Here is a 25,939-nt window from a genome sequence, read left to right as displayed (position 1 = left end):
CACAGAAAAACCAATCGGGTGGCGTCCATGTGCGCTTACGCATTCTTTCTTTTTTTTTGCAATGCCTACAACTTTCTTCAAAGCTGATGTCATTTCTTGCTGATGCGGGCAAATGAATATCTTAAAATTTGAAAAGAGCTCTATATTAAATCTCTATACAAGTCTCTATATTACACTATCAAATTTGCCTGTCATGATAGCTGAGCGTTCACAGCGTTATGTTTGTGAATAATATGTAGCAAGATAAAAAAGTCCCTCGTGGTTAAAGCTAATTCGCAGCTTCTCATTCCCCAGATTTCACAGACGTGTTTAGTCGAAGCGTCAAGCGAACACAGAGATCAAACACAATAAAACTTGGCGTATTTCGGCACGGCTGCGGAAGTAACGATCAGTCATCAGATTGTCTTCATACTCGATCATTCTTTTATTTTACGACCTTGATTGTCGATACTTAGATCATTTCTGAGTACTGCTTTCGAGGTGCTATGGTGCTCGAATTTGTGTTGATTTATGTAATCTGCGATTACACAAAACTACACTGTAAAAAAAAATTTCTGAGAAAAACAGAAAATGCATGGCAAATTTAGTGACATAACAGTTCTGTTCTTGTATGTTTTCTGTTTTCGATTTCCCAGGAATTTTGCATCTATTGTCTGTTATTGCTTTTCTGTAGTTCTATAGAGATTTTCTGTGTCTGATATCTTCTTAAAAAAACAGGCTTTATGTTTTTGCACACAACTTTTCTGTTAATGCTTTTTCTGTTATCCTACAGAAATTTTCTCTCCCTTGAACGGTTTCAAATAACAGGCTGTATATTGTAATCGCACACAATTTTTCTGTTAATGCTTTTTCTGTAATTCTACACAAATTTTCTGTGCCTTGCATTTAGTGTTGAACGTTATTTTGCAATGACAATTTTTCTGTTCATATACTGCTTGTCATTTTGCAGAAACATGGTTTAACCCTGCACTAATGAAACTGTATTACCATATTTAAGAAAAATGGGCTCTGTTCTCTCCTAAGCTAAGTAGATATTTTCACTTAGATAGTTGCTGTTTACGTGCCATCATCTGCAATAGAAGCCGCGCGCAGCACTAACTTCGCATGCATGGTGCTAGCAGCATAACCAGAGTGATTTATATTCACTAGCGAAGTTAAAGGCAACAGCTTGACATTCCAAATTTTACTCTTTATTTAGAACTCAAACTCAAGCTTAGAACTTGTATTGATCCAGGGCATTCGCCAAGGCAGCCACTTTTGGCGACAAACAGTACTGCTTCTTCGACGTTCGTCGTGCCTTTGTGCTTCTTTCTGGGTTGATTCCTGCGATTGCCCTTAAAGAAACAAAAAAAAAGGAGCTGGGAATAATGTACCAATACCACCGGGCTAATAATGGGTACTACCAATGCTTAGATGCCGTTCGAAGCACTGACTGGACAAATCAAGAAAATTTATCAAAATGACTGGCTACAATGTTAACAGACATAAAATCCCCAAAGAAATCCTCACTAGTGGAAAGCGAGGTGCAACAACTGGCTCGCTTTTTTCATGAGTGCACAAAGTTGGAAATAATCGACTTGTTTCAGAACATGTATGAAAGAAGCCACAAGTCATTGGACAGCATAACAAATTTTGCCTCCCCCTGTGGCCTCGTTTGTAAGTTAAAATCAGTGCTGGATTCTTCTGTTTTCAGAATAAAAGTGGTCATTTCAAGGAAATAAGCGGAGTACACTTAAGTCCGCATTTAAGGGCATGATGCGACTAGGTCAATGGCCCCAGTTTGCCGGCTCCTCTTGTAGAACGTCATTTGCGTACATGTACTTTGCAACTCACTCCCCACCTTCTGTAATGGCCTAAAAACAGTAATTTTAAAACAGCCCACCAGCAATGTTTCCAGAAGATATGTGCGAAAGTAAGAAATGCAACAGGTCAATACCAACACATATCAGGAAAGATAAAGAAAACAAGACCTCACCTCTGCACAAACTCCAATGTCAAAGCCACTTCAGGTGGATACTCGATGTTAAGAACGAAGTATAAGAGAAACATGACTTTGAAAGCTGCAGCTCGCTGAGTGGTCAAGATAGCAACACCATCCACACAGACAGTGAACATTTCTGCCTCAAAGAGACCTGGTCCTAGAAAAAATAGAACAAAGGAATATTAGTACATTGTGAGATGGTCAATGATCACAAAATCTAACCTTTCATACATATTATGGGCGTCAATGGCATGTCTCCCAAGTCATCGTCATGGGCAGTCTCCTGCAAAATGAGAAAAGCAAGATGGAGGGAAGGAATTCAAAAACTGATATCTTGCTGCATGAAATAGAAATGAGATTGTGTCAACGCCTGTGGAATGTACACGATCATACTCTGTGCAAAGCAATTGCTTCTTCACACTCATTTCAATATCTTGTTCAACCATGGACGAGATATGTAGCATATTTGGACGTAGCAGCCGATCCATCGGCTGCACCTGTCAAGTACCCAAAGAACAAAAGTACAGGTCATGAGAGAGACTGATGTTTAGGCAAATCCATCAAGGTTCTGGGTTCAAATATGCCACCGGGAAGAAGGAAGAATTTTTATTTAAATGCAAAGTTTGTGTGAAAGCTGCACAGCTTTCCTGCGTAGCTGGGTTGTCCTGCTTGCATGGATGCTAAAGAGAAATTACTCCTTTATTACAGGCCATCCATCATATTACAAAAATGACAAGATAAACCACATGCAAAAGCCAAAACAGTTATTTTGTTATTAGCTGCATAATTACATTGACACGAAATCAGCCAAACGTCTTTAAACCATACAGAAACTACTGGTTGCAGCCACAAACATATTTGTTACTAAGGCAGACTAAAGAGATATTTTTCATATCTTTCATACCTTTATCGCCACTAAAATTTGGGGGACACCTAGGCTATGCCCTAAAGGATATAGCGAGACTGTGTTAACGGCTCCCGTCTGCGGACCCTTGTTCGCATAGGTGACATGCACTTTTCTACTCACTTTATAATCCAATTTGTGTCGCCATATATCCCACATACTCATTAGCATACAGTCATAAGCTACCACATTTTTGTGAGACTAACAAAGATATGAAGCTCCACTTGAACCAAGCCGTACGAATGTGCCTTAGGAGTAGTGTGTCAACAGGGATCCGAAGGTCCCATAGAGTACCATTTCCATTTCGACCTCCCATCTCAATGAAGTTAGATGAGCTCTCTGGCCCTGCCAACTGCCATTTCACGCCGTCTCACAATACACAATCCACCAACCAATCATTAGTGCCCTGCCACAGGCGTGCTCGTGATCTTTTGCTTACAATGCCCAAGGCTAATATTCTGTAGAACGAGGCCTTGAACGATATTGCATGAATAGTTCTTAACACTATTTATACATTAGTGCCATTCTGCTGTATTTTTCCTGATACCTCCTCCCAGAGTGTCTTTTAGAGCACTCTAGCATGAATAAACAAAATCTGCAAAGCTCAAGACTGATAAAAATTATGACAGCAGATTTTAAATACCCCCACCCTAATTATATGTAACATTTTGCTAGTAACAGAATGCAGATATGGAGTGGAACTTTTTATACACATATGCAATGCACATCTGAATTCTGCATGCACAAGCACTTTTCTGCCAGATGGCAGCAGAAGAGAAAATTTTTAGCTTGCCTCAACGGTCTTGTAGATGAGCTCTTCATCCTCGTCAAAGAGGGCAAGAAGGAGAACAGGTGCACCTTCATGTTCTGGTGTCACACTCTTGAGACGGCTCTTTGCTTGCTCAATTTCTTCGAGACATTTCTTCACCTTCGGCCGCTTCATCTGACTATAAGCATAACGATATATACGAAGCCCAACGCTTTCCATGCTAGCACCAATTCTTTGGCAAACCTCACTGCCAAGTAGCTCCTTGCAATGCTCAAGAAGGCAGTCCTCAGTGAGCAAAAATGGCCAGTTCTTTTTTACTTCTGTCACACTCCCAGAGTGATTAATGGTCAGCCTTTGTGATGCATACGTCTCAATCATTAAACGAGTGACAAGCTGCTTGTTGGGATGCATTTTAGCATACTCAGAAAGAAGCTGTTGCTGCTTTTCTCGTTGTGTCAACAAACTTTCTCCACTTGGTAATTCTGGCTGCCATGCTATGCAACCATAGGAGTCACGGGTAGATCGTGGACGTGGCTGGAAGGAGTCTGGGTCATCAACAATTTCTGCAGGCAGCACATGTGCAATTGGTCTCTTCTTGTTATTGACGCAGTTCTCGAGCTTCCACATCAATGTCTCAACTCCTGTGCCCACAACTGTACCCTGTAGCAAATCCTGAAATGATGAGGGGTACATTGACACAACTTTTGTTGCAATTATTCTCAGGTTACGTCTGCCAGGCGCTGAATGCTTATGCAGGATTAGAGAACTCAGCATTCTCACCATCTGGTTCAGATCGGTCTTTGTAGGCCTTTCTTGTGCTTTGCATGCTTGAAGTAAACTTGGCGGGAACATTTCCCAAGGGATACAAAATTTCTCAGCCCATTCATCTAGCTGCGAGTTGGCATCTGAAGTCACCTTAGCACAACTGCCACCCTGCCCTGATGGCACAGGAGCAGCACTGATGGTTTGAAACTTCTCAAGCAGGATGCGTCTTTGCACAGGGGCTAAGAAGTCCAAGTCTGATTCTTGTAGATATCTGAAATGTTCTGTACATTTTACTCCCAACTCCTGAAGTTTCCGACTGATGGTGATGAAGTCCTCCTCGCTGAGTGCTGGAAGCCACTCCTGAACAAGTGACATGAAGTCCTCTGGGCTGAAAAAAAAATTAACAATCTAAAACTGCATGCTTCAGTGCAATGACTGTGACTTTTCGATGGGCAACATCATATGACTCAAGCGGATGGTAATCTAGAAGGTCGTTAATGGAAATGCACTTCAGTGTCCCAGATTCTGGGCCCGGCAAGAAATACATCATCATCATAGGTTCCAAAACAGAACAAGTGACACGAACAAGAAAAAAGACTTTGTTCTTTAGCAATAAAATGAAAATGATCCGACCAAACACCAGCCTACTTTCTTCACGACCCAAGATCACGACCATGTCCTTGCTGTACTTGATGCCCCTGTATTCAATTTGGTATGTGCAATGCAATTCTTTTCCTAGTACTCCATAAGTCTTGATGGCTTCCTGAACTTCCATACTGAACTAGGGCAAAATATAAATGTGGAGTCAATCACCAAGTCTATTCCAAAACGGCAGCTACTCCCCCTGAATGCTTGAAGAAGCTGGTGTTTTTCAGCAAGTGTCAGCGTGATGTTCTTAAAGTTATGGGCATTTCTTATGCACTTGCGAAAATAGCCATGCTTGCTTTCACAACGCATAGTCCATAACCGAATAAGTGGTCCAAACTGAGTAATGAGATGGGGGTAGTGAACCATGTAATGGTGCTTCGGTTTCAGAGGAGTACCAGGAAATAGCTCAGTTCTTCGGTCAATGTAATCTTCTATCAAATCTTTCAGTCTCATTATCATGGGCATATTTATTGCTGGAGCGCATGCCAACTGAACAAGTTCAGTGAGCATGAACACTAACTCCCATACAGGGTCATCTCTGCACACCTTGTCATAAAGAAAGCAGGGCAAAAACCGAAGCATATTCCAGTTCTGGATTGCATGTCCACTCAGCTTTTTAAATGTCTTAAAAACCTCAGCTGGCCGGTCGTTCGCATCCACTCTTTTGAACTTGAATGAAACAATCCTTTTATTCAGTTCTTCAACAGACAACCATCGCTGCTTCGTGATGAAGTATTGTAGCATCAATGGAAAATCGTATGATACCACACCTTCAAACAGGTCATGTGCTAAACATGGAGGGAGCCCAGGAGCACAAACGTGAAAGTATTTTAGGCCATTAAACAAAGCATCAAATTTAATGCCTTCGCACGAAACAAGGGTAGAGTCATCCTGGAGTTTCTTCACTGCCTCTTTGTAGTTACCTTCATTTCTTAGTTCACTGTTGTCAAAAATGGTTTTCGCAAACATGTTTTCACGCTTTACTAAACAAAATCTGCAGATGTATTCGGCTGTGCTGAAATTTTCCATGAATCCACCAATACTGTGGCTGCCTAGATTATCGCCCAGAATTGCCACCACAGTGCCGTATGTGGGAATGCTGTCCACAAACATGCAGCCAGCTTCTAGCTTTTTGATGTCATTAATCAACGAAGCAAACACCTTGTCCTGTCCGAAGAACAACACGTCACTTTCTTTACAAAGCAACACTAATTGAACTGCACAGGTACGACTTCTGTTCCAAGAACGTAGGTTTCCAAGCAGCAGATACACAGCTAGAATTTTGTGCTTCTTCTTTGCTGAACCTAAAGGATTTACCACTTCAAAAGCATCTTGAAAAAGAATCAAACGCAAAGCATTGGGGTGATCCTGAAACAGTGGTATTGACTGAAAGACATTCCCATCAGTGAAATCCTTAAAGACACCTGCTTCGTGAACTTCCGGATTCATACACTGATCTTGAACAGAGTTATCTCTTAGCAACGATCTTATCGTTTCAATTATTGGGACATAATGAAAATGAGCATCTTGATTGCTTTTGTTCTTTCCAAGACGCACAGCTACTGGCTGCACATAATTGAACTTGCTCTGAAAATACTCCCTGCGAGAATAAATGCTCCGAAATGCTCCACTGTTGCTGTGCAAGCCAACAATAACATCGCTTTCAAGCATAGTTTTGGCAGCCAGCTCAACGAAATCTTCATTCAAGCCCGCATCTCTCATCTTTCTCCTTACTGCATCGGCCATGTGGTCAAGATTGTTGCTATGGAGGTCACAAATTGCCTCAGAAATGACTTGAACTGTTCTTGAGGGGACGATACTCTCGGAAAGGAGACGCAGGTAGAAACGTCCAAAAGCCTCTGTAATATCAGTACATACAGAATCTTGGCACATGACACCTTCAGCCACCTCTTGTTTGCTCTTATCAACCTCTGAGTGGCAGTCCTCACTTCGTTGTTCCTCAGTTGCACATGCCTCCAAGCCAGCACTATGACTCTCCATTTCAAGATTAGCTTGTGCTTCGGTGCACCTTTCTGCAGAGGTGCCCTCTAAATGAGACTCGCATACACCTGATTGAAAAGCATGCCTGTGACATCGTGAAATATGGGAGCAAAATGTCGACTTGTTTGTAAACTTTCGTGAACATCCAACAAAGGGGCATGAAACATTCTTCCCTTCAGTGATGTGCCTTTTCAGGTGACTCAATAAGGACTTGACATCTCGGCATGTCTGTATACACGTATCAATGATGCAGGTCAGTGATGCGCTTTTGCAAGTTACTACAGCCGCCGGAATACCAGCACGCTTGTGACATCTAAATATATGGCTCTTCAAGGAACTCACTTTCCGAAACGCTCTGCAGCAGTCAGAGAAAGGACAGCGAATGTGAAGGCTGCTTTCATTTTTGTGCAGTGATGCATGCTTCAAGAACTGCGGCAAAGCTTTGGCAACTGCTTGGCATATGCTGCACTTGTATGCCATTCTGCACGTTACTGGGCACTTGAGTGGACTCAACCTCTGTAACAGCAACGGATTTAAAATTCCACAGAAATTAGCATCAAATTGTGCGTCATGGGAAATGTTTCAAATCACAGCTCATGCAGAGGGCTGCACTGTACATTTTATTATACATCTTCAGCTGCTGCTGACATATGGTCAGCTTGATCAGAAAAATCTACATACACAACTCTTGCTTTTCTAAAGCAGAATGGGCTTACTGCAAGGTTGTTACACCTTGTATAATCTGCAACTCATTTAGAAACAAGTGCAGGAAGTGAACCACTGAAGGTAAAACTGTCACATTTACTATCTGCAGTAGTCGCAACAGGAATTACACACACTTGCACTGTGTGCTACTAAAAGTCAGTGTGAAAATATTTCAGAGCTAGCACTTCAGCTTCATTAAATTCATAGTAAAAGGTGGCCGTTGAGAGCAAAAGTGATTCGAACCCTGACTCCTTATATGTATTATCTGAAGATGCAAACAAGCTTAGCAGGCATCTAAGAAACGCCAGGGATAAAATGTTTAAAACAGCTCACCTGGTTTGTGAAGTCATCGCAATGAGCTTCTGCTAGCCTGGAGCAACACACGGTTATGTTCGACTGGTTACGAACCAAAAAGAACGAATCTTTGTTGAGGCCACTACGTGAGCATGTGAAGTAGCGCTGGATAAAGTTCCCACTGCAGGAAAGAAGCGAGGATCAATATAGAACCGACACATCTAAAAATTACAATTAATTTTGCCGAGTTTTATTAATGTGATGGTAGCAACACAGTCCTTATAAGGCCAAGGGCCTACTGGAGAGAGTAAACTTTACTATTGCAAAATAAATTTAAAAGCTGTTCATATGCTCAGTTGCCCTGTATTAACCTTGGTTCTCGAACTCAATGCTCTCGAATGCTTGATTGGGATGTGTTGTGCACACTTAAATGGTCAGATGACCCACAATTACTGTGATGCACAACAGTAAAAGCGAACCCACCAGACAACGTCTTTTGAGGACTGAACGCTGAGGAGATGCCAACTCATAGCCAACTTAAAATAGGGTTCCACGTACGAAATAAACGGCATGATCTGGCAATGCAAATGAGCATACACCACTAGCCAAGCACTTAGGAATTGTCTGCGTATAGGCTAGGGTGCAATCACACTAACACTGCCGAGGGTACGGCCATGCAACTGCACTTTTGCTATCCTTGCAGCTGGATATCGTACTTCTTGCTGAGGCTGCATTGTGGAGTTCCGCCAGTGGTACGTAAAATACCAGCGATGTCTACATGCAGAAAGCCGCATGATGATCGGTCCACATTACTGCAATGAATGCGTCATTCGCTCACTCACGCACTTTTCGCGGCTACACAAGGAGTTAGTAAACACGAATTTCGGTACCCGATGCAAGATACCGTGCGTGTGGTGCGAGCAGCTGCCAGGCGATAATCGAGTGCTAGTCTTAAAATTAACCAGTAATTTGCTCATGTCCGCTTTGTTGGAATGAGCGTGAACGCGATCCTGCATAATTCGGCACCTGAAGAAAAACGTTTCTACGCACCGACTGCGCGATCTACAACGGAAGACGCGACGGAACTTACCTCCGCGCATTGGTAAAGCACACAGTAATAGAATGACCTATTCATGATGAAAGCTGGTACCTTACAGCGCATTAAAAGAACGGTAACTGTTGCAGGCCGCCTCAGTAAGCATTCACTATGCATGCTTTGCTACCTAAATCTCGAAGTATACCGAAGTTGGGTTTGGTGTATAGCGTTTGATGTCCCAAAGCGACATCGGCAATGGGGCACGCCGTAGAGAGAGCTCCAGAAATTGCGACCACCTAAAGGTTCTTAATGAGCACTTGGCGACGCGCAAGCCGATGCGAAGACAGAACTCATGGGCGGAGCTAAGTGGCAAACCGGAAAAGGCCATCGAGAATCTGGCTAATCTCCAGTGGACTTGCGGGCGAAGAACGAAATTCTCTGTGCCTGCAGATCCGAGCGAATAGGAAAACGAGATATACAAAGTGCTTCGCCCGACGGCGCAGCTCGCCGCCTTCGCTTTAGTTTTCGCGTTTATGGATCTAAGCCTTCATTATGAAGCTACCAACGTACTCGTTCAGTCCTTTGCAGTCTACGAACTACCCCTCACAGCCCTTCGGCGAATATAGGCGACGTTAGGCCCAGACCACACGTACGCTTGATGATGCGCGCGAGCTCGCGTCCGGGCGCCCAGGTATACGCAGACAATGCGGCACGGCTTGTACGCGTCGAAACGCGGCGCGATCTCGGTGAACAGCTCCTGTTTTCGCGCGCTTGGACCACCTCGCGTCGAGGCGCCTGCCTGCGCAGCCCACAGCACGGTACATTCAACTCAGTGAAGCAGATCTATATCATGCAAGAAAGTGATTAATCTTTCCTTTTCGTGATGATCAAACAGCTCTAAAAATATAACAATTACGTTTACAGATATCGAAGCATTTTGAAACACAGTCAATGGCAAAGTACGAAGTGGCGTTTTCCAAGGCGTCTGTGAGTGAAGGCAGTGAGCGCGCGCACGCGTCTTTGTGGATGCAAACCACCATTCCTCGCTAGGGGCTGCAGGCGCTTAAACGCGAGCTTGCGCGCGTACGCAAGCGTACATGTGGTCTGGGCTTTACTGTTACCCAAAAGGCGCAGATATACTTCCAACATAGCGCGCGCGCGGTTCAGCGACGTCACGTTGGCCACAGCGCCAAACTACACTCCTGCGGCACTCATCTGGCAGCGTGTTCGGCGGCTTTCCGCACGCTACCACAGCTGCCGGCGCGAGATTCGTAAGGAGCTCGCGGCTTCACAAAGCCACGACGGACGATCTGCGCATGCGCTCCGCCGCTGCCGCCCCTACCTCGGCCGCCATGCCGCGCCGAAACTGTTTAACTGTAGTGGGGGCTCAATACGCGCCTGGCGCGACAAACTTGACGTGACCGACCACCACCGGCGCGCGTGCGCCGCGGCCGTAAGAGAAGCCTTAACTCCAACCACAGCACAATTTCAGGCAACGTTCGCGATCCAATCCCCGAAGGCTAAACATCACCGCTGCAAAAAGGAAGGCTTAACTCATGACCGCAAGCAACAAGGCCCCGTTCACTGTAGCCCTACAACAAGCAGCGGCATTTACAGGAGTTGCGGTGGCTAATCCCATTACCCGCTATACAAGACAAGAAACTACAGCTTGCGAGCTAGCCCCGCTTAATCGTGGTCATAAGCAAAATGAAGCCAGAATTACTACACATGCTTACCTTGTTTCAGCGGGGACGAGCGCGCTGCCGTCGCGTTCGTTGGGCGCTCCAAATTTCTCCCAGATGCAGCTCTAGCAAGTCACAAGGCATGAAATACACGATGCTGCTAGAACCAACCAAGCAAACATACACGCACTCGATGACTACCGTAAACGAGAAGCTCGCGATGAACCCGACATCCACTTGCACAGCTACAGTACGGGAACAAAGACGTTCAGGCGCAATTTGTAAAATGCGCTAAGCGGCCGCCAAATTGGAGCTTCCGCGTATGGATGTTGTGTTACTCCGCTGCCTCCGCAAAATAGTTCGGTTTCGTTTTCGGCGTGTTTCGGTTTCCTTTTTATTATATTGAATGTGCGAAACGAACTGGTCGCATTTTAGTGTGCACGACGACTGTATGAAGAAGGTTATTCTCGGTACGCTGCGCCGTTGCTATATCGCGACTGTCATAGTCGCTCGCGGTGCATCTTAGGCCCTGCTTACTTGATGCCGTGCGTCGCCGGGCTCAAAGACGAGAGCAAACGTCCGGTCGCGGTGGCGTGAAAAGAATACTCCCTCTATTGAATAGATATTTGGAATACCCTTCATTCTGAAAAGGCCACAGCGCACATGGAGACACAATACCAGCGCTTGTGTTGTGTATTACTTTGTCTCTCGTCCCCGTGTGCGCTGTGACCCCTTCAGAATATTCCATTATTCTGCTTCATCCGGTAACACGAGGAGGAGGGGGACGCACAGACCAACGAGGTAATCTAGTAACGTTAGAACAGACTATGATCCCGTGACGCCTGCGGCCGCTGTAGTCTTATCGGCACGCTGCGAGTATGACGAGGTTCCCAGCACAGCAATGGGAAACAGAGTGTAGCTCCGAAGACATCCATTTCACTTTCTAAGAACCATTCGACACATTCGACCATAAGAAGATGCTGAAGGTCTCTCTCTGATATTAGATAATGCTCTGTATCCGTCCCGAATATATGGCATATGTTACTGAGAACTCCCGGTGACAGATATAATGACTTGGCGGCTCACGTACGTACGTGTGTGCTCCGTCACCAATCATGCTTCCGATCACCCTCTTTGCGTGCGCATTGGAAGATGAAGCCCCGGCATATTTCGCATGAGCACTGCAGCATACGTCGGATATGTCGGCTACCTATGGTAACGTTTCGGATATGTCGGATAATGGGACAGTGGATAATGGGACTTCCGACCATGCAATGTCGGCTCCTGAGCACGTAGGCACAGTACAAATGTGGAAGTTGTCGTCTCTCGCGCGACGCAACTCATGTCCAAGGGAGCCGCCGCGACCCTGAAACCACATGCGGCATGCTGTAGAAAGTGGGCTCAAATAGACAAGCCTTCGCCTATGGCCCCCTAGGTGTGAGCGCCGGTATCGAGGGCTCCTTTACATTTGTTTTACTAGGGGACCGTCGCCTGTGTTATTCACAGGAGGTAACAAATATATATATATATATATATATATATATATATATATATATATATATATATATATATATATATATATATATATATATATATATAATTTAACACCGAGACGTGACATTGGCTGTGATGGAGACCGTATAATGGACGTCTCCGGAGATTTCGGCCACCTGGTGTTCTTTAAAGGGCACCCGGGCGCCTTGCATTTCGTCTCCATGGAAACACGGCCGACTCGACCGCAATCGAACCCGCTTCCTCGGGCTCAGCAGTCGAGCGCCCTAACCACTCAGCCACAGCAGCGGTGGATATGCGGACGGCTTGCTCACGTATCTTCTATGCAGTGCGGTTTTTGAAGCTTGGGAAATGGCGCGTATGTGCAAACACTTTACGCGTCAACTCTCGATTGCTTAGTAGCTCGGTGGCTTAGTAGCTGTACCATTCGGATTCTGAACTCAAGGACTCGAGATCGAATCCTGGCTGCATAGGCCGCACGCATTCTAATGGAGGCGTGCAGAGTAAAGAGCCCCAGGTAGCCAAGATTCATCTGAACTTCGCTGCGGACCGTATACCATAACGTATCGTTCCAAAGCATCTCTATACCGACTGTCCTCATGTCTGCGAACACGTGTCCTGTTCCGATAGTCCTGTATCGAATCATGTCTCGTACAGACGTGTTCGTGAAATAATTCATTAAGGTAAAGAGAGCCTAAAAAGAAATGATATTATTAAGGCATCCTCAGCATCCGGCATTTCTGTTAAATTCAACAATAACCATGTTTCTCGCGTAAACAGTTTCTGTTAAATTCAAGAAAAAGTGTGTATATAGCGCTAACTGAAAAAGCTAGTCTTCTAAAGAAAGAAACTTCTGTTATTTTTACTTCAAGAGCATTTCTGTACCCAAAATAGAAAATCTTCCTCTTTGTCGTGTTATTTAACAGATATTTTTTACAGTGTAGTTGAATCGATAAGCAGAAGGCAATTCAGTGTTACTCGTTTTGTGATGGTTCTGCACTTGTTTGCTTAGGATATTTCAATTGAGCTAGCGGTTGGCAGTTTCTCTATTCGTGGAAAACGTTCCTTGCGCGTCAATAAATTTTAATCCCTACCAACGTGAAACGCGCCCAAGAAGTAAGACGTTAAATCGTAGAGCATGTGGTGGTAATCTGTTGGTGTTCTCCCACGTTGTCGTGATCGTTTCTCACGCCAGTGTTGAGACTAACCCTCGTTAGTTTTCATTGACTGTGGAGGTAACGTAACGAACATCATTACAGTTTACCGTTATCTATAACCGTTCTCCCACCAAGCCATGACGAGCGTTTATATGACTCACCATGTAACCAGCAATGGAGGTAACGTGGAGGTAACGTAACGAACATCATTACAGTTTACCGTTATCTATAACCGTTCTCCCACCAAGCCATGACGAGCGTTTATATGACTCACCGTGTAACCAGCAATTTTCATTCGTGCAGCTGTTTTAATTGTTTTAATTGTTTAATTGTTTTAATACAATTTAAGTTCGTCAAGTGGTTACGGAAAGAAACGCGTCCATTTAGGGCTAATCAATACGCGTATCTTCCTTCCTTCCATCTCCAGGTGGTGTGGCATCGGCATAGCTGCCGATATTATGCTTAGATTAAAGTGGACGCCACCTTTAGAGACCAGATGGGTATTCACGTCGCGGTGCACTCGCGAGTAACGGAGCTCATCCGACTTTCTATTCAAAATTACCCTCTCGCATGTGTCTTTACAGGGCCTGTTATAGCATCTTCATCGACGCGGACGCGAAAGTTTCTTACGTGGCAATACCGTTCGTTCACACTTGCTCATGCGAGTGAAATCAACATCTGGTTTACGAATGAGACTGAATTCTGTGACTATTAAGAGAGATCATCCATTGCCATATAAATGGGAGAACAAGCGCGATTTCTGCATTATCTTAGGTTCCATACTGTCGTAGATTCAAAGGACGTACATGTTTTCGAGTGTGGCAGTTCCACCCCTCACCATAAGCACTGTAAACTGTCGTCATAAACGTAAAAACTCCTAGACAAGTGCAGTTGTACAGTCATCGCCCGACGTATCAACGAAGCTTCGTTCGGCTAGAGGAGTCCCTGTGAGCCGCCTGAGCGGTTTCCTTTTCTTTTTTTTTTTTTTCGCGTGTGTGGATCAAGTGGTAGATGAAACAATGACGGGCTTCTGAGCAATGCATACGCACCGAAGGGAACCAAGCAGGCGACGAGCATTGCGAGCGTGGTGTGCGACACGTGGAAAACCAGGAAGTTTGCCAGAAGCAGCGCCACGTCCGCGTGCTGGACGTAAGGCACGTCCAGGAAGTCCAGGCTGACGGCTTGGTACTTCGCCTCTTTGTTCTTGGCCTTCTCGGACACGTCGTCCTCGTCCTCCGCCTGCAAGGCGAGCCAGGCGTACCTCGCCTCCTTCGTGGCCAAACCTGGTGGCGGCCGAAAGTCTGCGACGCTGAAGTAGATGACGAGCAAGGTGCAGACGCCTTCCGCCAAGGCCACGACGAGAGCAGAGAAGAAATGGCCCACCCAGAACTGTGCCGTCGTCAGGCCCATGAGTCGCTGGTGCTCCTGTCGTCAGGGACGCGTTGATAGAAAAAGAGCGAAGTTTCAAGGTAATCTGGGCGCTGTAGTTCGTTAATTTTCGTTAGTCCTTTGCCTGTAACACTAAAGGAACACGTTACAGCGATACGAAACCCTATGCACATGCACAGCGTCTCCGCGAAATCAAGGTGAAACCTATCGAGATCAATGCTCCAGCACATCGTCATCGTGCGGTGTGCTATAGTGCATAAAATTGCCATAAAATGCCATCGAGAGTTAGGTATTTAGAGTGTCCCACACTGCCAACACACCAAGTTTAATGCTGTGTCACCATCCGCTACGTTTAAAGCAAAACATTTTCCAGCCTCGGCGGCCTGTCTCTAGGCTAAGCAGCATCAAAACAAACTGTGCTTATTAATAACGACAAAACTTCCCTTATATTTTTCGTTTCAGCTTGCATACTTACTAAACGATGGCCTATTTCAGCATTTCGAAGTAAAACAAAGACACAGAGACATCCGGTTTGGGAGTTTTCTTACTTCTCCAAACTTTAATTGGGCACGCGGCACCCGCGAGGAGAAGGGCAAATGGCGTTCGGTTTGAAATTTCAGCTCTTTGCGCGGCGCGTATATAGCGATGTAATACCTAGCAGACACGATCGTTAGTGCGCATTGCATGCACTGTGCGTGTCAGCTCGAAATGAGCAGACATGGTTAGGGGCCCTTTAAACACTAATTGTGTTTTACAGCGCAGGTTCGTATGGGATCCCCACTGCGCTTTTCGTCAGGCCACGGCCACTGCGGCAATTTAATGATGGTGCCGTTGGAAAACCTAGAAGAGAAACGCACATTGTAAACAACAATGTCAGCTCAGTAGAGAAATCACAGCATGCAGGAACATGTGTCGGATATAGGGGAAAGTATGGAAGTACTGAACTCGGATACAGTTAAACTTCTGAAAACATTCCGGTATGTATTTCAGGCAGTGGCAAACAAGACAACTTCCTAAGAATGTGAGAATTAATTCCCTTACGCAGCTCCGCCATCTTCCATGTGTGTAGCCGAGAGTTGCATGATATCTGCACAGCTTTTTTTTTCTTTTTGTGCAGTGGTAACATAACCCAGGTAGCTTTGACTGCATGCAAGCCCTAATTTCAGCATAACCATTGTCTGCTGTTATATATACAATGGTCAGCGCTCCACCCTAAATACGTAGGATTTATTCGAGAGTTTCAACGACAACTTCTACTGAATTCTGAAGGATACGCCGAAAGAGATAATGACCCTATTTTTTGAAAAAACATCCTTAGCGGGCTTGGCCATCAGCAATGTGAAGAGATCGCCAGTAACCACGTTGTTTACGCTTCTAAAATCTAGTTATTTACTTTTCCATTGATGAGCTTGTTATAGAGATGTTGGAATATATAAACTGGTGTAGCTGAAGCGAAGAAGCTCAATCCTCCCCCTTCCAATTAAAGAAATCGAATCGTTAGGCAAGTGCTATTACGTACTTATTTCCGGTCTTTAGCTATGATCTGGTCACAGAGCAAATATTCGGGAGAGACGCTGAAGCTTAAGTTGTTCGAACAATTCTTTGAGGTGAAAGGCATGTCGCTTGTGAATAACGCAGCACGGCAGCACCACTTTCAGATGCAATCAGTATCATTACCTTGAGGCCTGACTCTATCTCGTTGGTTATCTCGCTGATTCTCCACACCAGCGGCAGGCAGAACGCGAGAGACAATGCGAGGAAGAATCCGTTCCGATAACGGGGTACGTCCAGGAAGGGGGGCTTCATAGGCATTGAGCGGTAGGCGATCTAAAGAAAAGAGGGAGAAGCATTGCTTAACTCCTTACTGCATGGTGCGCCATATATGTGATGCACAAAGAACAACCTCTTTTGGCATAATATAATCGAAAAGGAATTAAGTCGTATATATTGATCTGGAATCTATGTCCTATCAATAAATGAAATACATGGCAACTGTATCTCTGGCGATAATCTGTACGCTTTGTTTTCTTCAATATATGTATGGCGGCAACTCGCCACTAAGTGTGGAAAAAGTTCGTAAATAAGCATTTTCTTTCCCAATTTGCTCAGCTCAAATCGACGCACAAGAATACTAGTGCGTTTGTTTACTATTTATTAGTGTACTGCAATGTGCTTATTAATTAAAACATTAGGGTGGTGTCGTGAGGCAAGCACTAATCGCTGTACTACATATCATACAGCAAGCAGTTATGGGTTGTCTTTTGGAGGAGAGCAGACGTGTTTCCTTGCAGAAAAAGAAAAACAAAGAAACTAATTTGGTGGCAAAATATAATGTTTGTTTGGGCTATACCATTCCTTTGCACCATTATTTTGGGTGAATAGGTCAGAAACTGAAATATCCTGGGGCCTGCTGTGTTCCAAGAGCTAGCAACAATAGCAGCTACAAATTATTCCCTGCGAAAGAATAGGAAGGTTTCCTTCCATCCTTCATCAACTTCTTAAAGACTATGCGAAGCAATAATAGATGGCTGCAATATTAAAGCTATAAAATAGCTAATCAAAGATGACGTCATCAAATTTTAAATAAACGTGCACAACCTAAAGCGGTGGGAACTACACTCCATTTTACATAATCAAGAAAGGGGCTAACAGATAGAATAGCACACTTTGGTATAAAGGTTACAAACAGGGATAAAGGTGCCTCAAAAAGGCTGCCCAACGTTTCGATAGAAGGACCTATCTTCGTCAAAGGCGGCCTCGTCATCCTCGCCATGTTAGTTATAAAGGGTTAGTAGAGTAGATACTTCAAAGAGAATGGCGGCTGTCGCCTGACGTCTGTAAGCGTGGTTCCTAAGATGAGGGCACAATAGCGTGAGAGGGGGAAGGTGGGTAGAAAAGAAAGAAAAGAATAAAAAAGAAAAGAAGCACCAAGAAGGAAAAAAAGAACAAGAAAAGAAAAAAGAAAGGTGTGGGAGGGTGTTGGGGAAGCGAGAGGTTAGGGAGCATTCAGGTGCGTCATTTGCGGCATGTTCTTGTGGCTTAAGAAGAGCCGGTCAGGCGGTCAGTGCATGAATAACAAAACAAAACACAAATTTACATCTGTTGAAAGAATGACTTTAATAACGCAGCAGCAATGCTTAGAGTAATTTTGAAGGAGTTAAGACGGCGACAAGGAGTCTGGGGTGCAATGGATGGGGTAACTGGAAGGCAGCGGCATGGTCTTTCAAGGGCTGTTAGCCCCAGTAGCTCAACGTAGGTGTCGTTACGGCGGTATACAGGAATGGCGATACCCTGTGGCTGAGGCGCTGAAAAGGGTATTCTGGCATCTGGGACTCTGGAATGTGTTGGTGAGGGTGTTTCAAAAATATATGTAGTAAACAAACAGACAAAGAAGGGGGGGGTGGGGGGGGTTCCGGAATAACAAATAGGAGGGTGACATGAGTAGAAGCGGGCGGGGGCAAGTGTACATGAGAAAAGGGTTCGTGCAATTGATATAAACGGAAAAGCGTGACAGAGTATAATAAATTGAATAGTAGGCAGGAAAAGGGTGGAAATGGAGGAATAAATGAGGTTAAGAATTAAGGTTACCTGGTGGCACAATGTGTTTTGTGCCTTGGTTGATGATATGAGAATTTCATATTCTAAGTTGCCGCGTGCGAAATTAATTCCCATCTTTTAGAACTGAGGCTAAACAGCACGAATAAAACAAGGACACGAGGAAACAAATACCAAATGTCCTTGTTTTATTCGCGCTGTTTAACCTCAGTTCTAAATATGAAGCAACTAGCCCTCATGAAGATCCTACTAATTCCTGTCGGGTGTAGGCATTTGAACTTGTGTATGGGGTATGATTTTGTTTATTTCCTCTCGCGAGGTGAAAGGAAATTTGTTTGTAGTATATAGAGCCTTGCTTTGTCGAATACATGACCGTGTTTATTGAAGTAACTGATTGCTGCTCTAGGTAAATTGTGTTTTGCATCTGCGCGGCGACCATTGAGTCTTGTATGAATTTGTTGTCCAATGTCACCTATTCAATGTTTGCTACAAGCGGCTCATTCTAGACAATAGATCTCACATTGAATTTATCAAGCATACGGAATGGATGCGAAACTTGTTGCACGGTATTTTTTCAGTTTAAATGTCATTCTGCATGGATCATAAAATTTATGTGTAACTGCATGGTATATAATATACAAGAATGCGTATAATGCGCAACAACCTTGACTCATACAATTGAAAGCAAGAGTTTCTTTAGAAAGATCCATATATAAAATAAAGAAAAGCTTGTCTAATTTTCTTTCTGAGATAACGATTTATGCAGTAACACCTGACACCTGACACCATTCTAACACCTGACTAGTCCCCGGAGGCTACGGAATCTTATTAGAACCATTTAGCGTGACTCTATAGGCAAATAGTTATCTTGCGGAACGGATGCCTCAATGAGGACCCACGTGCGCATGCACTGGGCGGAGCAGGTGCGCACTGGCAGCGCAGGTTGATCACTCTTCAAGCTTTGCTGGACACATGACTTATCATAATAACTATTCGGGTAAAGCGGGGAATCTCACCAGATGAAACATTTTTTAATATACTTTCGAGAATATTTCTAAGAAGTGTATCATTTCACGGGGCTACAGCTTTAGCAACTCATAAGATACCGTTCACTGTCCCCGTCCTTCTCACGCATTATCTTTCCCGAGGAGTTGTCGTGCTCGTATATAATTGACAAAAAATTAAGCCAACGCCTAAGCTTTCAAAACCCTTTTTAGCCGTTCATACTGAAGTCGCGAAACAGGAATGTAGGCACAGCAGTCTTTTTTTTAGCAGTCTTTGTCGTCTTTATTCAATAGTTCACTGAGCGGGCGCTAGTATGAGGGATAGGGTCTGACCTTGCCTGCGCCACTGCAATATGCTTCCTTGAAGTGTGGCAATCGCAATTCTGCAATACAGCGCAGGGTTTTGCGCGACTAGCTACTGATGAGAAACATCAAAATGCAAGGCTATATTCCTATATATGGGCCTCTTGAAGAGAACAACAACGTCTTTTTATAACTGATGAAGCAACAATACGTAAATATTCATCATGTTCTATAATATTCATCCATTCCTTCTGCATCCATTGCACTCTTCTGGGCTGTTCAGAAAAAAAAGTCGCAGTTCCGCCCGGAAGGCGAAGCACCGATTGCGGTACCAAATTGGTAGATAGCTGTACGAAGTAAGGATGGTAGTTTTATCGGCCGTATAAAGTTGTAAGCCCAGTTCACATACATTAGTCAACAGAAGATCCAATGGCACATAGGCTATGTACGGGCAGTTCCTACACTTTGTAATAAAACAAGTCCTGTTAATAATTTTCAAGAAGGGGGCAGTTTCATTTCCGCTAAATTGGTTCAACTAAGTGTTCGAGAGGGAGACTAGTGCTCTCCCAGCTTCAACCAGGGTGCCATTTTGAAATACCTCACACATGCCTTTCTCTTTTTTCTTTCTTTAGATAAGACTAACTAGAAAGCGAACGTAAGTGTCGGTGGCACACGCAAGGCTAACATATTTTCCCATTCACCATTGCTTCCGCTTCGTCGACAGTCCTTTTGGTTCCCCTTTGCAGGGTCACGTGCACATCGTCAATCATGGTCTGCGCTGCCAAGACTAGATCTGCAGGACAGATAAAAAACAACACTCAGCGTAAAGGCACGAGAGAAGTGTGTAACAGGGATGTTTTTACGTCATGCAAGTGTGTAGTTATGATGTGCAGGGCGAACAACTTCACAGTTCTTAATGTGTATTGTATGTGAATGCGGCCATTACATGCCACAAAAGAACCTTGCACCATATGGCCGTTCAGAAATTTGTCAAGTAGGAATGTTTGTTCCTGTTCTAGGAAAGGCTTCGTTACCAGTTCCCTGGGAGAAAAAATCGCGCAAGTACTGCGGGACATTTATCGTGTTTCGGGGAGATCTCCCCGTCGCCTGCTGCTTGCGACCAGCGTTCTGCTGTTATCGAACGTGGCTTGAGTAGAACGTGCACTTCACATGCAGAATCCTTTATATTATTTTCGGACTTTTTTTTATGCATGTTTGCTAGTGATTGACCAATCTCCACATATCAACACAGATATCATTTCCTAATGTTAGAGTTAGTTCCTAGCTGTAGACCTGGTACTGGCTTTCTTGCAATGCAGTTTGCTGAGTTGTCGGAGCAAGTAGGTTGTTTTCGTTCACTTGTACAGAGTTCGTAAAATTTAATACGTTGAATGACGTGGCTCTTGCAAGGGAACCGCGTGGAGCAAAAAAAAAAGCCAGATGCTCAGGTTTGCAATAAGTCGTAATTTATGGTAACCGGTGCCGCCCTAAGCATATGTGTCACGTTAGAGCGGGCAAAGCGAATTAGTAAAAGGTATGCAGAATAATGCTGGTGACTATGCCCCCCCACCCCAAAAAAAATGCTTCTCTAAGCGTTTGCTTCCGTGGGGAAAGCTTGGTCCTAAGAATAGTGACCTAAACTGAATAATACACAACCAGGAATAAATTACTAAAATGCATAAAGCAGTTGCAAAAGCCTTTGCAACCCAGTTGTCTCCGTTTTCAGAAAATAATGAGAAGTACGTAGTATCCTGATGCGGCTTTGCGTACCGAAAAACTCGAACTCCTTTGCGGGCCTTTTGCATTGATTTGTATCCTCTTTGCGCTTTTCGTACGATTGGTGATAGCGTCCCAAAACTTTCGGTCTTCTCTTTCTGAAACTCCCTAATTAATTTTTTCTCTAAGAGCACTCACCCGCGAATCGGCGACGGCTGCCGTTGACGACCGCGCCATCTGCAGTGTGGGAAGCCAAGTAAGCTACCGCGTCCAGCGGAGATGTCTCTGGTGGCAGCTCCTCGGGCGGCATGTAGTACACGAGGCTGTACGAGAGGTTTCCGTCTACCCTCTCCTGTTCCGTGTCCCAGAACTGTACGCACATAACTTCGTAGCCCGGTGCTCGACCAGCTCTATCGCCACTCAAGCCACTCAAATATCGGTTGACTAGGGCATCCAAGCATGACTCGGGAACGTCGTCCGTGGTGTCAACTTTTTGCGGGCTGGGAGGCCGTTCCTTTCCACTCTTGAAGCGGAGCCGGCCTGTGAGCCACGAGTGACCGACGCCACTGACGGCCGATAGTCGGTGAATGTTATACCCGCTGCCTCGACCATGTGCGCTCACTTGACGTCAGCGGCAGGGAGAGAGAGTGGGAGGGAAAATAATTCGCGCTCCCTTTGCTGTTTAAAATTTGGGGCTGTAAACACAACTTTATTTCAAATACCGTCGTCAGGGGCTCCGGGATGGAGGGGATGGTGATCGCAGTGAAAGCGAGCACACATGCTCGTCTATTGCAAAAGAGTCAATTTCCCTCTTCCCCTCTACTGCCCCCACACCCTGAAGGTCGACCTCCCATCTGTCTAATATAGTAAGTTAGACATTAGTTTCATGATAAATTAAAATGTATGTGATGGCGAAATCAGCATCGCATCCTGCCCCCTCCCTTTTCCCACCTACTCAATATACACTTCCGGAGCCCCTGACTATCGTCGCTTCGTCGCAATAAACACTATTGTTTGTCCGCAAAAAGATTACGATGTTAACTGCCATAGGAGGCATTTGCGCGTTGACCAATCCGTTCAGCGACTCCTAATAAGCCTATAGCACAGAGTGAGAGTCACGGAAGTCCTTTCGCCAACAAATTAGCAGCAACACCCACAGCAAACGTGAACTGTTCATGTGTTCAGACCTCCACCCGCAAGTAATGTGTGGCTATGTTCGTCTGTCATTTTGACTGCCCTCGCCTCTCTGAATCGATGTTTGTTAGTGTCCCTGACTTCATAAGCACTTCAACAAACATATACAAGAAAGCCTGCCCGCCTGCATTTGCCTGCCTGTGTGCCAGGGTATGGCCGTCTATACGCGATGCCTGCGCGCATCTACAACCTTGCTATGATTATCTGCCAGCAACCACAAGCCCTATATTTGCCTTTGACACAATCGCATCTGGTTTAAAAGTCATGATTGAATAATTTCTTGACGAGCAAATGAATGTGTCCACATCAAGGGCTTGACGCTTGAGATTTTGTCTATACGGCGTTTGCCGAAACTTCCTCTCTGTGGCTGTACATTACAGGATTACTTTTTACCTAAAAAAGCTCAGCTATAGGAACCGCCGTCTACTACTATTCGGCTTCTTCGTCCCTGAGTATTTTAATTTATCACGCTGGTGGTGGTTATTGCCAGTCCTTTCTGTTCTTAGATAAGGAGCATACGTATGCAACGGTAAATATTCAGTGGTAAGTATACAAACAAAAATACAAAAAGAAAAAGAAACACTGTCAATCTTACAGGCCTTACTGCCTTACAGGCCTCACTGTTTCTTTAATTTATTTATGGCATGGTTGGCCATGATCCACGACGTGCAAGTACTCACCTCGGATAACGCCGTCAACAATTTTTTGGGTGTAGTTGGTAGCGGGTCCATACACGACCTTCCAGCGGCGGCTCGCTAACGCACTACCGTATTCACCAAAGAACGGGTCCTCGTTAGCCGCGGGCACGTCCTGGCGCTTGTTCAGTTTCTTCACCGTGCTGGGGTCAACGTGGTCGTATTTGAGTACGACCGCGAAGCTGATGATCACGAAGCCCAGCTCGACGGCGAAGAAGAACGCGTGACGCCTCACAGTCTGGACGTATAGACGGCGCCACACCACGGCCAGAGCGTTGGCCGCGAAGCGCATGACCTACAGTGCCAAATCAGGGATGACAATTTTTAGTTTCGCTGGCGAAGAGGAAGTAGGAGTGAGGAGAGCGTGGCTTAGAGACGGGAGGCGGCAGAAGTTGCTTTATTTTCGAAATGAATTGCCGTGAACGTATAGGAGAACAGCGATTAGCCTTACGCGTAAAACTATTGTCGCTGACTCCTCGGTGGTTCCTTAAGGCACCAGGTGCGAGTAAGTGGAATGACACAAATAAGAGCTATGCGCCACCTATAACGCTTGGTAGCGAGGGGGCTACAGATTATTATAGTAAACCGCCTTGAGTTCCTTAATGTACATCCAAATATGAGTCCAAAACGCATTTTTTTTTTCATTCCGGCCTCATATAAATGCAGTAACTGGGCCTTGTAATCGAGCCCGGCACCTCAGTCTCTGCAGCTCAACGGCATATCCATTAAGCCACCGCACCGGATAACCAAATAAAGAAAGCGCAGTCTGTAGGAATAAGCAATTCTATCAGTCCCACTGCGTGCTTATATCAACTCATACTGTAATCAGTGCCATCCATTTGTGCATTACGTATATTCTCCATGCTTGAGCGCAGCATAACAAAGAGCTAGGAATTCCAATACTATTCCCGATAGTCCTTTGCATGCATAGCGCTTTCTGTAAGGTACATGTCTATCGATAGCGGAGGCATCAAGTGTAGTCCCTACGCTTCTTCCGAACACGTGCAGCCAGATCTCCGCCATGCTTTAGCGCTGCCCCCCTGCATTGTGGCTGTTTCTGGTGCTGTGTTCCTTTTCGTGAACCCACGATCTCGTGATCTGAAACGCAACGTATAGCCATTGAACCAAGGCGGTGACTGATCACACTCCTCGGTCTGCCAGACGGCAGTTAAAGCATAACGGGGAAACCTTGACGAGGTTTTTGTTTTTGAACCAAAGCTTTTTCTCACTATTTGTCTGTCTCTCCCAGCTACCTCGAAATACCCTCTCTTCCGTCAGTTGACTTCACGCCATTCTTGCTACCTTTGTATCACACCAGATAAGGCCGAATCACCCTTGACTGAGCTTTTCTTCACTTGGCACTCATACCTTACTTATTTTCACGACCTATTCCGTTACTTCCATACATCAAGTGTTCACCTTAATTCGAAATGGGATATAATCTACTCGCGTTCCCTGAGTAATCTCCGCTACCGCGTTCCTGTCTCTCAACACTCGTTACGAACCTCACATTTGTCACACACAATTTAGACATGTCTGCCGTATGTAATATCACGGATCGGCGTAGTGGCTCCGGCCTCTGTAACGGGCCACACAACCAGCCTCCTGAGCCACTAGAAAGAACGTTTGTAAAGTCATTGCTCATATCGAAAGATGGTGGCTCACCACGGCGAATTCCAGGAGATCCGCGCCACTCGCGTCGGGAATAGGGGTGACCTCAGGAGATCAAGCACGTCCTTCTAGGGTCTTAAGCAGGCGCGTGCAGGGTCGTTCGAGTGGCGGAGAAGTGCTAATGATGATGATTCCTTATTTAATGGTTAAAACCCACCACGCGAAAAACATTGTTAGATTATGAAGATTTAATTATTAGGATAATGAAGACGATGATTCGTTTAGCGTTGGCACGAGACCCCAGTACGAAATAGACTACAAACTGGCATTGTTAAGAGGCCAGAGCAAACCCCAATGGAAAAAGAAAGAAGAGAAAGCTCGTTTTCACTAAGCTCGAGGCGCTAATATTATAGCATAAAAGAAGGAAAAATGAAACTTTCGTTTTCTTCAGGGCTTTTCAATCGTACCATTTGAGAAACTTCCCTTTCGCCGTGTTTTGGAACCCAGACACGGCGATTGGCAGAAAGGATGCGGGTCTGCAGACTGTCGTGCGATTCGTGAACACCAAAGTCAAACGCAAGATGTCCCAATAACGCATCAGAGCAAGTACCTATTCTGTGGTCTTATTTGTGGGGTTTGAGTCAAGTTGGATAATTAGATTACTAGAGCCTGCACCAATCTCGAAGCGCAGTTTCGCAACGGCGGTTCAAAATCGGTGGCTTTGCCTGGTGGTCCTAAATGAATAGGTAGAGCCCACTGCTGGGGAGAGGTCAAGATTCAGGCAGCAGTAAATATGAATGGAATGGAATGGAAAACTTTATTCACTCTTTAAAGGTTTTAGCGGGTCGAGGCCGAAGTCTTCATTCTTGAAGCTTGAGTCCTCTTCAGCCATGGATGGGCCCCTAGTCCAGGGCTCCACTGAGCCGGGCCGCCTCGCACGCGTGCGCTATTAGAGCTCTTTGAGTCTCTAGCTCGCGGCTGGTGAGCCAGCTCTCCCATTGCTCCGCACTTGGTGTTT

The 25,939-nt window shown here is 45.1% G+C and overlaps 2 protein-coding genes and 1 long non-coding RNA gene across 7 annotated transcripts in view; 1 reads left to right on the top strand and 2 right to left on the bottom strand.

Annotated features, from left to right (window-relative positions):
- The window catches only part of LOC139057402 (phospholipid-transporting ATPase ABCA3-like), a 65,511-nt gene extending 40,417 nt beyond the window's left edge, over positions 1-25,094 (bottom strand). For all 5 annotated transcript variants that reach the window (XM_070535489.1, XM_070535486.1, XM_070535490.1 and 2 more), the window contains exons 1-6: positions 24,976-25,094; positions 23,296-23,605; positions 21,620-22,042; positions 20,407-20,498; positions 16,521-16,670; positions 14,504-14,879 (exon numbers count right to left, since the gene is read on the bottom strand). In XM_070535489.1, coding sequence (XP_070391590.1) covers positions 14,504-14,879; positions 16,521-16,670; positions 20,407-20,498; positions 21,620-22,042; positions 23,296-23,602 — 1,348 coding nt within the window. In that variant the 5' untranslated portion in view covers positions 23,603-23,605; positions 24,976-25,094. The remainder of the gene's footprint in view (positions 1-14,503; positions 14,880-16,520; positions 16,671-20,406; positions 20,499-21,619; positions 22,043-23,295; positions 23,606-24,975) is intronic.
- Positions 1-25,939, top strand: part of LOC135899127 (uncharacterized) — a 334,018-nt gene that overhangs the window by 271,277 nt on the left and 36,802 nt on the right. The gene's annotated exons all lie outside the window — the stretch shown is intronic.
- On the bottom strand, positions 1,155-7,366 carry LOC135914343 (uncharacterized). The gene is made up of 4 exons (XM_070535493.1): positions 3,679-7,366; positions 2,204-2,264; positions 1,976-2,138; positions 1,155-1,334 (listed from the first exon to the last, which is right to left on the bottom strand). The coding sequence occupies exons 1-4, from the start codon at positions 4,792-4,794 to the stop codon at positions 1,214-1,216; spliced, it is 1,461 nt and encodes a 486-aa protein (XP_070391594.1). The 5' UTR covers positions 4,795-7,366; the 3' UTR covers positions 1,155-1,213.

This window comes from Dermacentor albipictus, chromosome 3 (genome assembly GCF_038994185.2).
Source record: "Dermacentor albipictus isolate Rhodes 1998 colony chromosome 3, USDA_Dalb.pri_finalv2, whole genome shotgun sequence".
Taxonomy (NCBI): Eukaryota; Metazoa; Arthropoda; class Arachnida; order Ixodida; family Ixodidae; genus Dermacentor; species Dermacentor albipictus.
This window is presented reverse-complemented; position numbering and strand designations above follow the sequence as displayed.

Excerpts from the sequence above, each read along its gene's own strand:
- LOC135914343 (XM_070535493.1), bottom strand. The coding sequence starts at position 4,794 with ATGTCACTTGTTCAGGAGTGGCTTCCAGCACTCAGCGAGGAGGACTTC. Across the intron at positions 2,265-3,678 it reads TCATCTACAAGACCGTTGAG|GAGACTGCCCATGACGATGA; the intron begins GCAAGCTAAAAA and ends CTCATTTTGCAG. Across the intron at positions 1,335-1,975 it reads ACATTGGAGTTTGTGCAGAG|GGCAATCGCAGGAATCAACC; the intron begins GTGAGGTCTTGT and ends TGTTTCTTTAAG.